Below are 12,600 nucleotides of genomic sequence, written 5' to 3'. Positions count from 1 at the left end.
CATTATTATTAGAGGTTCTACAGAATTACGGCCATATCTGCCCATAAATAAACCCACTACTCAAAATGTGAAAGTTGTTAAAAGACTACTAATACTGTATGCATATGCGCAGAAACAGGCTACACGTGAGATATCAGAAGTGATGTGCAGAGCAATGCAAATTACATAAAAGAAAACTCCCTGTAGCTTCAACCACTCTTTCCCCAGCACACTCAGCCCTACCTCTTCCAACCCTACGTGACTGCCAATACGAGGTAATGGTGTTCTCTTGCGGATGACTTAAAGTCTGTGAAAAACGAAGGGTGAAGGAGTGGCCAGCACACCCCAGTACACCCACTGAGAGCCCTCAATCTATATGTATGATGCAATAAACCTTCTGCTTTAGCCCATATCCTGGGTGCGCTGTGCTGATTTCTCTGCCTCTGTTGACCTGCACAGCAGAACTTCAAAATATGACAGTGGTGACATTTGAGACCCTCCCCTACATTGTTCTATAGTGTCACCCTCTCTTGTCCTCCATGCTGTGCTACCTACTCTCACACTTTGTGCTTCACACTGCACAGCTTCACACTGCATCTGTTGTCATGATGCAAGCATGCCTACTGCTTTTCTTCAGTCTCCATGTACACCAGTGAGTCCCTAGGAATAGTGGAAGCCAACGTTTACATTGTACCTAGGGGACGTTGTTGGGTTGGAGTTTAGGACCAACAGAAAACTCTCTCTCTTGTTAATGGCCCTCCCAGCTAAATCTTGAACCCAAAGTGAACCAATGGATGTATTTGTCTTAGAATGAACTGATGTTGACGCGTTGGCCCAAGTTTAACTTGTTTAGGAATTAATGTAAGTTATACAGTAGACTTCAGAATTCAACAGACTCTTTCACGTAATTCCTTACTGCATTCAATCTCTCAGCAAGCGCATGTGTGTTTGGAGCTGTCATCAATCAGCTGGTCTTAAATCAATGTAATCTTCATTAGTACCCAGCGAGGGGGGGTGGCGTCCTCCCAGCCAACGAGGAGGCTCGGAACGGGGTCCTTACCACACAGGGAAAGACTCCACCCCGAGCCTCCTCAGAGTGGGTGGCTGCCATCTTGCCTCGTCAGGAACGAAGGTAAGTGTGTTCCCTGCGTCCACTGCCCTTTCCCTGACCCCCACTCCCATTTTCCACATATCCGCTCCCCTCCCTACCCCAACCCCTTATCTGCACTGCTCTGTTCGTAGCTGGCCTTTGAAATAGAGAAGGGTCTACGTGTAGTCTCTTCTCCCTGTTCCCGGTTGGCCATTTTCTTTGTTTACTTTTTATTAAAGCTTGTATTAATGCCCACCATGGAAAGGGAGAAGGGACTACGTGTATTCCCTTGACCCCAATCCATGCTGGACATTTTCTTTTCTCGAGTTGAGAAACGTCGTTCACTCCATTTCGAACTCGAGAAAATTATTGTTAGTAGCCCGGTACAATGTGCCGGGGTACTAACAACAATAGAACCCTCAGAGGGGGGCATTACCGGTCTGGTAATGCCCTGGGCTTACGTTACAGCCCTCTCTTCACTCAGGCGTGTAACTGACACTCCGGGCCATTACCAGACCGTTAATGCCACCCAGTTCCATTTATTTTATTTTATTTTATTGCTTAAAACGCGCTGCAGCCCGCGGGCATCAGGGCGCACATAGAACAACGAGTGTCAAGGAAGTAAACACTGACAGACAAATTAGCTATTGGATCGGCAAGAGGCCCTAATTGAATAGCATGGTCTTAAGCCGCTTGTGGAAAGTGGGTAGACTATTCTCTTCACGCAGTACAACTGGTAGTCCATTTAATAATCGCCTTGGCTCTTTCAGGTGTCACCTTTCCTTCATGCAAAATCCTCTGCCCTATGTACAACACCTTTTCTTGACAATATTGTAACTTTTCCCTGTCTAATTTATATCCCTTGTCTGCCAGAATATTCATCAACTGAATAGCATCTTGTCTGCACTCATCTTCCGTGCTGCTACAAATTAAAATGTCATCTACGTATTGTATCACCGGACTCTTAAGATCAATATTCCCTAAATCCATCTATAGGAGTCTCTTAAAGATCAATGTGGACTCACATTACCCCTGTGGCAAATGCATATGTTTCAGCCGAGTTTGGCGGGACATAAAGGAAGTCCAGTCCTGTGGTTCTTTGTGCAACAGGATCGGGAAAAATGCATTCTTCAAATCAATCACCGTGAAATATCAAGCTTCCACTGGGATACTGCATAGTATCGTTGCCGGATTAGGAAGTAAAGGAAACTCGGCATCTACAATCTGCTAATTGGTCTCATATCTTGTATAAATCTCCACAACCCTCCTTTACATTTTTTGATTGGATACACTGTGGTGTTACACGATGATTCTGATGGGACCAGAATTCCTTGTTTCATAAGTGCCAAGATAGTATGAAATATAACTTCATCAGCCTCTCGAGACATGGGGTACTGTCTTGCTCAAGGTAAAATCGCTCCTGGCTTCAGCTTTATTTTAACTTCCTCCTATTCCCTTCAATAAACCTACATCATAAGGGCCTGTTGTCCAAAGGACGCTTGCCACCTTCTCCAAGTCTTCCTGAAAATATGCTGGACGCTGCCACATTATCGCCATTTGCTGTGGCACTTCCCTTTTTTCTATCGTTCTCCAATATGTGATGCTCATAAAGAACACCACTTCACCATCTGTTCGGTCTTCCCTAAACATGTCATCATCAGTGATTTCAGTCAGTCTGTACCCTTCCTCGAGAGCTATTACTGTTCTCCATGGTCTACCCTCATCAACTACTCCTTCGAGCATTGCCATTTCCCTTCCTACTGTGGCTGCTTCTAATTCTATAGGGATTGTCTGTCCCCCCTCTTCTTCCATAGGTATTCGTGGTCTTAGTAAAAACTCATCTGGTAGCCTCACAATTGTTCCCACTAAGCCAGGTAGCCATGTCAATAGAATGCTTACCCCATACAGTAAAACCTCTGGATCTATTGAAATGCCTCGCAGAGCCACTTGCCCTGTGAATGCCAGTATAAATTTGCCCAGTTTTAAATAGTGTATTCCTGGAGTGGCGCACAATATTCCTTGGTCAGGGAAAGAAATCGTGATGTTAAGTTTTGTCATCAAATCTCTTCCCAAAATGTTAACTGGTGTCTGTTGTGAATATAACAAAGGAACAGACGTGTCACACTCTCCTTTAGAGACTGGTAATTAATCAGTAAAAGGAACTAGACTTGTAATTTCAGAGAACCCATGAGCATTCATGGCAAATCCCGACATTGGATCTTTTTCTTCTCGTATACACGAACGAGTAGCCCCAGTGTCTACTAAAAAAGAAAAGGATTTGCTTCCTATCGTCACATCAACCCTTGGTTCCTCTTGGGGGTCTGGTGTCACAGATAGTACTGAACACATCAGGTCACCCTGTGAGCTGTCCTATTGTGGGTAGAGGCTCAGCGTCCCTGTGAAAGGATTTCCTCCTACCACAGTGACACCTCCTATTCCTGGTGGCTACGCTTGTGGTGGATTAATTTGTACTTGCTCTTGTTGCTGTACCTACTATACCTTTGGTGCTTGCATCTGATACATGGGGTGATCTTGGGCGAACCCTTCCCTCGTTTGTGGGTTATATGGTGGCGTTTGTGTGTTATATGGTAGAGCATAAGCTGTCCCCCTCTTGAAAATTGGCCATATGTACATTCCCTTGGCTCCCACATACGCGCGCAATGTGCCCTGTCATCCTACAAGTCCAACATACTGGGGGTGCTCGTCTGACAAGTCCCCCTTGGTTAAATCCTCCCTGTGTGCTCTGATTCTCATTCTGTCTATTCTGAAATCCACCTTGATTATTTTTGAATCCTCCTATTCCTCTACAGCCCATACCTCTGCATCGTGGAACAAACCTGTATCCACCTTAATTATTCACCTGCGATGTACCCACTGCTTCCTGCATTCCAAATTCTTCTCTGCTTATCAATACTGTCCCTTCTATGCCAAATGTTGACAATTTCTTCTGAAATAGCTTCCTCGATTTACCTCGTCTCATCTTTCTTCCTCTTTTTCTCTTGCAATAGCCGACAGTGATGCACTATCCTCAACTGTATCTCAGCCCATGACTTTGCTTCCATTCCCACTTGTTTTTTCATCTGCCTCTATACTGGCTCAGGCAACCGCTGGCATAAAATGTGGTAAAATAATGCCACCGTTTTTTTCCCACGGCTTGCGAGTTTCAAGCTGCCATTTCTCTTGAATGTCCTGAATGTAAGCAATAGGGTCTTCATCTTCCTTCATCTTATGTGTCATAATTGCACCCATATCTGATGTATCGGGGTACTGTAACCTCAGAGGCCTCCACACATCTGCTCTACAAATATTAAACGTTGCTCCGAAATGGCCTGCTCGCCTCCATATGTCTTTTTTAAATATAGGAAGAGGTAGGAGAATGGAAAAATGTCAACAGCTACTCTATAGCCAAAAAACGACATAAATTTAGCCAATATATAACCTTTTTAATAGCCTGTTTTAAGCTATCATCAGCCCATACATAACGTTTAGAAATGTACATCTCGTTGTGTTTCACTTTAATTGCCATGAACACCAAAATAGGACTAGGGATCCATTGCACATCCTTTCCTCAAGATGGCGTTTAGCAATGGCGTTTTTTCAGTGTTTTCCGACGGACTATACACATATCCACCGATGCGGAACCAGCGATCCAGTCCCGATCAGTAACAAGGACTAACACCTTGACGGAGATGCGAGCAAAGACTAATACCCGCATGGAGGTTTCTGCCCGCGAAGGACATCCAGCGTGAATCTTGGCTAACTAATCAGGTAAATCAACTACCATATTAAATCTATCTACCCCTAGGTGGGATAAACGTAGACTCTCGAGACGCATTCCTCCGAGCTGAGCGAGTGAAAAGTTATTATATAGTGAAATACGCGGACATAATGTAACATGTAAATAAGCTCCAAGCATTGCCCAATGACTAGAATTAGAAGAGTAATCCTGCTGGAAACTAAATTTAGCTTTGATCTGTTTTGTTTACCAGCTTAAATCCCGGCATCACCCACATTTTCATAGTGATGACCTCCAGATTGGAGTCCCACATGCACGCAACCTGCATGCCTAGCAGACTCACACTACTCTAGAGACTTGACTTCTACTCCTTATTAAGGCAAGTACACTGTACCCAATATATCTAACTGATGATTTTGTCACAGCATCATAGGCCAAAGGCATGACCAATGTTGCGAAACCCCAAACCCATTAGGGTTCCTCTCTACCTATGGGCTGATGATAACAGTATGTACCCACTGGCTTTAACAGTCCACATACTACGACCACAACTTTATTTAGCTCTGAAAGATAGAAGAAAGGCTGATCTTCTGACTCCCTTGCATTATTAATTTATTCCAGGATTAAGAGGAAGGAAATCACCTTCCCATAAGAAAAACGTCCAACTACGGTGGACTTTTCTCCTCGACTGCTAAGAGAGCTTGTACACTTGGAAGTCCAGGTAATTTATTTATTCTGAACCTCTCCCGAAACCCGATTATGTGTCTCAAGAATATAAATAAAATGATTGATTCTTATTTTTGGTTTTTGTCAACAGCTACTGCACTTCTAATGAATGAATCTTCACACAAAGAAGATTCCAGACCAATTGCTTATCTACTCTAATACTGTTTCTGACCACTCCTGAAGAAAGTCCCATCAATTGTTAAGAGGACTGAAACATGTTGAGTTTCCAATTTAGAAATAATACTAGATTGTGTGAAAATATTTAGTGATCCACAAGGATGTGAAACCTAATTCAAAAGGATTCACAGCAAAGAACATAGATTGATGTATTAGCAGATATCTCTATTTTAAAAAGAAAATTGTCTGATCTTTGTTACATTTATGTATCTTTTAGAGTGTCTGATAATGTAATTTATATGTATAGTGTCTCTCTATCTCCATGAGACTTTTAACTCTGAATAAAATTGATATTTTTGGCTAAATTGATGTAGTTTTTTGACTAGAGAGTAGCTGTTGACATTTTTCCATTCTCCTACCTCTTCGTATATTTAAAAAGTCTCTCTTCCCAAAACCAAGGTAGGAGTCCACCTCGCTTTGAGAGTGGATATTTGGGATCTCCCTATTGTTTTTATACTCCTCCATATGTCATCAGCTCTTTCTCCAAGAATAGCTGCCAGGAGACCTTTTATGTCCCCTATAGCCAGCGTGTTGCCTTCTGTAATTTTTTCAAACTTGTTTATCCATTTCCCAGCGCCCGAAGTCAAACCCGCTAGCTTACACCTTAAATTATCCTTATCCATCTGCAGCCATGGAATATACTGTGGCCTTGCTCCCCCTTTTTCCAATAAGGGAAACTGCGTAAATCCCAACCAACAGTCAGCTACCATCGTTCGTCCATCCATGGAAGGGACGTTCGTCCCGGACCATCTCCTTGATGGTAATGATTTTAACCTGCTCACATATGGTGGTGAATTCTCATTCTCACTATATGATCATCCTCGGGGACACTCCGGATATGCTATGGGATCTGGCGTCATATCCTTAGGTTGTTCCAGATCTGACCATCTTACTTCTTTGTCCATTTGCAGGCTTCTTTCCATCGTGCACATGCTCCCTCCTTCTACCCTAAGACTGGTTTCTCTTTCCTCATCTGACATGTCTTGTCCCCAACTAGTGTGACCATCATCCCCTTCACCCTTATCCAGATTCAATCTACTTCAAGACAATGCTCAACGTTCATCACTGAACAGGCTTTCCTCCTCTCTTTTTGATCGAGGCATTAGGGATTGATCATCGTTCCCTCGAGTTTCATGCTCGCTATTTCACCTCAACTCCTGATAGGCCTTATCGATCCTTTCTCTCCATGCTTTCAGCATCAAATCTTTCCCCATCCAACACTAGATGCCCCTGGCATCTACTTCCTTTATTGGAAGGAACTCTCTTGTTCTGTTCTGTCCCATTGTGTTTCTGGACATGGCCCTACTGGTTCCCTACGAATAAGACTGGTATCACAACCCCGCTGTCTCCTTCTTCGTTCCATTTCTTCATCTAGTTCTCTTTGCTTTCATGCATCCCTTCTAATTCTTTCTTCCTCTTGCCTTTGTTCTTCTCTCCTTACTCTTTCCCTTCTTTCCTCTTCTTCCCTTCGTCTGTGTATTCTTTTGTCCCTTCATTTCTGTGCTTCCTCCTCTTCTCTCTTCCTTTCTATTGTCATACTTTCTTTGTTCTTCTGCCCGTTCTTCTTTTCTCTCTTGCTCCTCCTGATACATCTGTTCTCGTCGCTCCCTGGGCCACAGCTCTTCAACCATTTAAACAATGTTAAATGAAAATCAATTCCCTCAGTCACGGGCCAGCATGGCAGGATTGACAGTTTGGAGGGCCAAGCAAGAGACCCGCATTTCAATTTTGATCATATTTTCCACAAACAAAGACTAACAGGAAACAGTCCTTTCTCTCTATATGTGTACAAATTGGTAAACAAGGAATTCAGGGTGCCTCTATGATAAAAAAAAGAACTCAGGCTTGCTAACTGACATCAGAGGATTTTTGAAGTCATTAAAGCTGGGTGGTTGGTGAGAGGAATCTGAGAAAGGAAATCAGACTGGGCTCAAAATACCTCAGACTCCTTGTCAACTCACCACATACCATCCCAAGGCTGTTTTTTCTAGGTGTGGGTGAAACACCTCCCCAGGGCCGTTTCTAGGGATGGGCGGAACAGGAGATGGCTAGGGGCACAGAAGGGGAAAGGGGTGTTGCAGTGACAGGAGATACATTTGTCCCTGTGAACATGAATGGCTGAGAGCACACATCCTCTGAGTGTACCTTATGCAGCTGAAGCTTTACCAGATCATTGTTATGCTTCATGATTTAGAACCTCTTTACGCATTGAGCTTCCTGCCGCGCTCCTCTGACCTTCCAGTGGGGGAAGGAAAAATACACCCAGGTGATGACTGTGGAGGAAGGGGGTGACGCAGAAGCTCAGGAGCCATGCAGTGTTACCAGAATTCTCTTGTGGGCCTGCCGAACTTCCTAAGAAAGATGCGACCTTGATCGGGGACAAATTCTGGGACTAGTTGCAAAGCATATTGCTGACAGGCTTAACTATCAGTTCAGTGTACGTGTGTTTGTCTGCGCTCTCTATATGGAACAAACGCCCTATTGTGCCTAAAGGAATATGTTGAAATTCTGTAACAACATGGAACCCAGGTAATTGATGTGGACCTCTACGAAAGGCAGATCATCCCTCACCCCAGCTCCTGCCGACACATTCCTAATGCCTTCCAGACTAAATGAGCTACTCAGGTAAAGGGCGGACTGCTGCCTTAGACAGAGAAGTCTGCATCACTTCAAAATACCGACAAGGGTTTTTAAACCCTGGGTCGTCATAGCGATATGAAAAATAAAAGCAAATTCTTCTGCAAGGGAAACTATGGCATACCAATTGGTAAATACCCAGAAGTAAGGAAGGGGAAATTAAGGTATACCCTAAAATAAGAACGGAGGGTTGCTGATTGGTGTGTCAAGAAGCATGCTGGTTGCTATATCTCTGGAACTATAAGGTCAAGGAATGAGCTGTGCATTCTATCACTGGCCCTGAGAAGGTAAGAAGCATGTTGGCTTCTAAATCCCTGACACTGTGTGTTTTAAAACAAGAAGTAAGCTAGGTGCTATATCCCTGAGATTGTAAGTTCACGGAATCCTGACTTTGGCAGGGAGTCCTTTATTTTATATACTGGATAATTGATAAACAATATTAATTACATTACAGAAAACTAAAGAAAATACATCAAGGAATGGGGGAAACACATAAAAGATATGTTCGTGCAAACTAAAAAAAGGTGTAAATGGCCGTGAAGAAGCGCATAAAAAAGGTTTACAAATGTATCTAAAAAACACATTTTGTGAAAATCGTGTTGGTCCTAGTTTAAGGTTTCTTTTTAAATGTGTACTTACACTTTAGTTTGTAGAGTGTGCAATTGAAAAGTACAATTTATAATGAAAAGTGTAACCAAAGAAACTTTGTTCTTACTTGAACACAACAGAAGTATTCAAATCAGAGTAAATAGCATGGAGAATTGACACATAAGTGTACTATTGTGTTTGTATGTATTCCTGGATCAGAGCCGCAGTCTAGCAGCTATTACCTACAGATTAGCAAGTATTCAATGGGAGGATAGGGTAACTTCTTCAGACTATGTTCCCCAGCACATTATAGTTTAATGCCAACCTTGCTCTGTTTGTGCACTCAAAAAAAAGATTGCCTTGTTTGTGACAGATTGACCCCTCATAAAAGTAGCATTACCCCTACCTAGCCAATGGATGTGGAACCTCATTATGTCTCATTTATTTGGTTTATCCTTCGGCAGACTTGTTGACACTACGTACTGGGGAAGAGTCACATTTTGTGGTCAAATGTAAGCTTCATGGGGAAAAGAAAACTCTTAAAAGCAGTGGACATTCAGTGCAGTATAAATAAAATAATCCCTCTAAGTCTCTGGTTGGGCAAAATTGTAACTCCGGGTTACAGGGCCTACATGCCTGCCCAGAGTACATTTTTGGGGTACGAAACATAGCTATTCCAGGCCAGCCATTTAAATACTTGCCAGAGAGGAAGGAGGTGAGGTTTTAAGGGCCCCACACATACCCTACTCAGAGCAACTCAGGTCCCTCTTGGCAGCTGCTGTGTTTAACAAAGGATCTCAACTCATGCTATGGGAAAAGCAGGAATCAATGGTGTCCAAATGAGCTGAAATTACACTTCCGATTGCTCCTCGCCATGAGAAGTGTTGCTTAATTTTCAGGAGGTAGTTGGGGCAGAGGAAGAATGACAAACATCAGATGGATACAAGTTGTGCTTGGGTCTTCAAAGAGCCCCAATGCCACTCTACACACTCACCCCCCCCCTCTCTCTATCTAAGGCCGGCTTGATTGTCTCTTTCTCTTCTTAGGAATTCCCTCCAACTTCCAGTCCAAGGATGAGCTTGTCAAGTTCCTTACCATGGGGATCTTCACGTGCACCGGGCAGCATTCGCCACTCAACGAGGCTCAGGTACCTAAAATCTTAACACCTAAAAGTACCTAAAATCTTACAAAATTAAACATATGCCTTCATTGATGTCCATGCAACAGTTACCGCCAACATTGGAAACCATGTGGCTTGACTTGGGGAACTTACAATAAAACTAATACTTGAGGCTGGTGGTCAGAACAATAGAAGGTGCAAAACCTTTCTGTCTGATCTGCTGATATGTTCTTATTTTTCATTATCAGTGACACTAAGTCTCTGGGGCGGCTGCACTGTCTTTTTCATGAATGACACGATTATTGAAAATCTCTCTATTTTGATGATCAATAATTCCAATTTTTCATACATCGGAACGCAGACTGTGTGAATATTTGATAAGGAGGGTGAACTATGTCATAGATGTGGTTGAACTTGGTCTTGATGGGCAAATATGCTGATAGCAGGATGGGAGTATAGCTCCCCAAATGAAACTGCATGAAGTATTGATCATTGATAACGCAGATAGTGCCAGTGATCGAGTTCCCCACATACATGTGGCTGTAGGCAATATTGATAATGCTGGTAGATGAAGGGGCTTGTACCTCCTAGAAATGGGAGAGGCAGCATAAATAGTTTAAAGGGATAAGGATATATCATCCATAGAGTTGAAGGCAACATTATACGTTTGGCTGCTAAGAGGAGGGGCTGAAATCTGACTTTTTCTGGGTGGGGTCCTGCGGTTTGCTCAATTGTCTGCATGCTTTCTATATCTGCAGATTGATTGGTGCGCCTGGGTGCCTAACATGCCTTGTTCCATGCGTCAGCCACCACCATCCACCAAGGGGAAAGTGACAATGGAATTCATCATGGAGTCTCTGCCAGACATTCGCCAGTCATGTATCCAGATGGCAATCACATGGCACCTGGGGCGACAGCAGCCAAACATGGTAAAAGGGAAATGCTTTCAAGGAGTGGGGCTTGGTGGGTACAGGCACACGGCACAGTTCTGACTGCATAAGCTTCCTTTACTCTTCCCCCAGTGAGACTATCGCAAAGCAAAATCAATTACACCAACTCTTACAGGCAGGATGCTATTCAAGGAGATACCCGTTGCAGAGTACTGAATGTTCCCCTGATTTCCTCAGATTAGTTACCCCTCAACCAGCCCTCAGCCCATTCAGTTAGCAGGGCTTCTCCCCAGACGTTGCCAAGCCCACCTGCCCCCTTAATAGGCAGTGTTTAATGCCACCAGAAACCTTTCCAGCCCCATCCCTTGTAACAAGGATTGTGCCCACAAAACGTGTACTTACAGTATACAGTGCCAATAAAAGCCAAAGTAAAATGCTAAATGCTGTAATCACACCATTGATATATTTGAAGTTGTGAACATTCCTAAAATGTAGGTGCCTGGTTAGTAAATTCACAAAACCTCTTCTATTAGGGCACTCACAACCTCCCACACCATGATTCATTGGCCTGTGTGCAAGGCCTTATATGCAAGTTTGCCTCACAGTTCTGCCTGTGTCTCCTGACCCACCCCATCTAACCTGCTTGGGTGATAGCAATCATTGACAGTAAATGGTTCTCCTTTCCTTCCGCCTCCAGATACCACTCGGTTATGATGAGGATCTATACTTCACAGAAGAAGAGGTGAGAAAGGTGATTCAGGACTTTCAGGCTGAACTGGAGGTGGTGGAGCTAGAAATTGATGAACGGAACCATGGTCTGGAACTTAAGTATGATTGCATGAAGCCCAGCAATGTGGAGAACAGCATCACAATTTAAGAGGGAGTTGGCTCCTGATTTCCAACCATGGCTCTAGCTGTTCCATGGGTGTGAGTTGAAGAAAGTCTTCCGTAAAAGTCCCTCCCCAGGTGGAGTCCTTGTGTAAGCCCCTCCCTGTATTGTGACATTTGAATAAAACCTTCACTGGATGTTGTCTGTAAAATAAGGCTCTCTTTGGACGGAAAGGGGCCCTGGTGTTAGCCCCTTCAAGTATGGTGATCCTTGTGTAAGTGGTCTCAGGCAATTTTCCCTTGGGAAGTTAAGCCATTCTTTACAGTTTATGATCGTTTCCTGCTTCAACCTATTTTGATATGTTTCTTATTGGTGGATTCAGGATTGGTTTTGAGAAAGATTGGGGTCAATTTAGCTGTTTAAAAATAAATAAATTACCGAGTTCAGTGATAAAAGTCCATGTCTAATGACCCCAGGCATTTATATAAAGTTTGTTCAAGTAGTTACAACAAATAAATCGTACCTTTTGATCTTTGAATCGATTTTGTCTGGTATTTCTTCATCTCGTTTTATTGGTTGCTTCCAAATTTCAGGGGGCATTAAAGACATAATTTAGCATTTCCACACATATTTCTATTACAACAACATTTTGTAACATGCTCAGAAACATGTATGATACAATAAAGCATATGTATCTTATTTTAAATTATTTATGTCCTATGATGAAATGTGTCTATCATATAAGGTGACAATGATATGGCAGGGTGAAATCGGGATGTCATTGACTGAATATCCTTATCTATATTAATAAAAGTCCACATTTGTTTG

The 12,600-nt window shown here is 43.0% G+C and overlaps 1 protein-coding gene across 2 annotated transcripts in view; it reads left to right on the top strand.

Annotated features, from left to right (window-relative positions):
• The window catches only part of LOC138568809 (polyunsaturated fatty acid lipoxygenase ALOX12-like), a 384,658-nt gene extending 372,348 nt beyond the window's left edge, over nt 1-12,310 (top strand). For both annotated transcript variants that reach the window (XM_069646583.1, XM_069646581.1), the window contains exons 12-14: nt 9,980-10,080; nt 10,812-10,982; nt 11,641-12,310. In XM_069646583.1, coding sequence (XP_069502684.1) covers nt 9,980-10,080; nt 10,812-10,982; nt 11,641-11,820 — 452 coding nt within the window. In that variant the 3' untranslated portion in view covers nt 11,821-12,310. The remainder of the gene's footprint in view (nt 1-9,979; nt 10,081-10,811; nt 10,983-11,640) is intronic.
• The last annotated feature ends 290 nt before the right edge of the window (nt 12,311-12,600 follow it).

Source organism: Ambystoma mexicanum, chromosome 1p, assembly GCF_040938575.1.
Source record: "Ambystoma mexicanum isolate Mex_15411 chromosome 1p, UKY_AmexF1_1, whole genome shotgun sequence".
Classification (NCBI taxonomy): domain Eukaryota; kingdom Metazoa; phylum Chordata; class Amphibia; order Caudata; family Ambystomatidae; genus Ambystoma; species Ambystoma mexicanum.
Note: the sequence above shows the minus strand (reverse complement) of the source record. Positions and strands in the feature narration are given on the sequence as shown.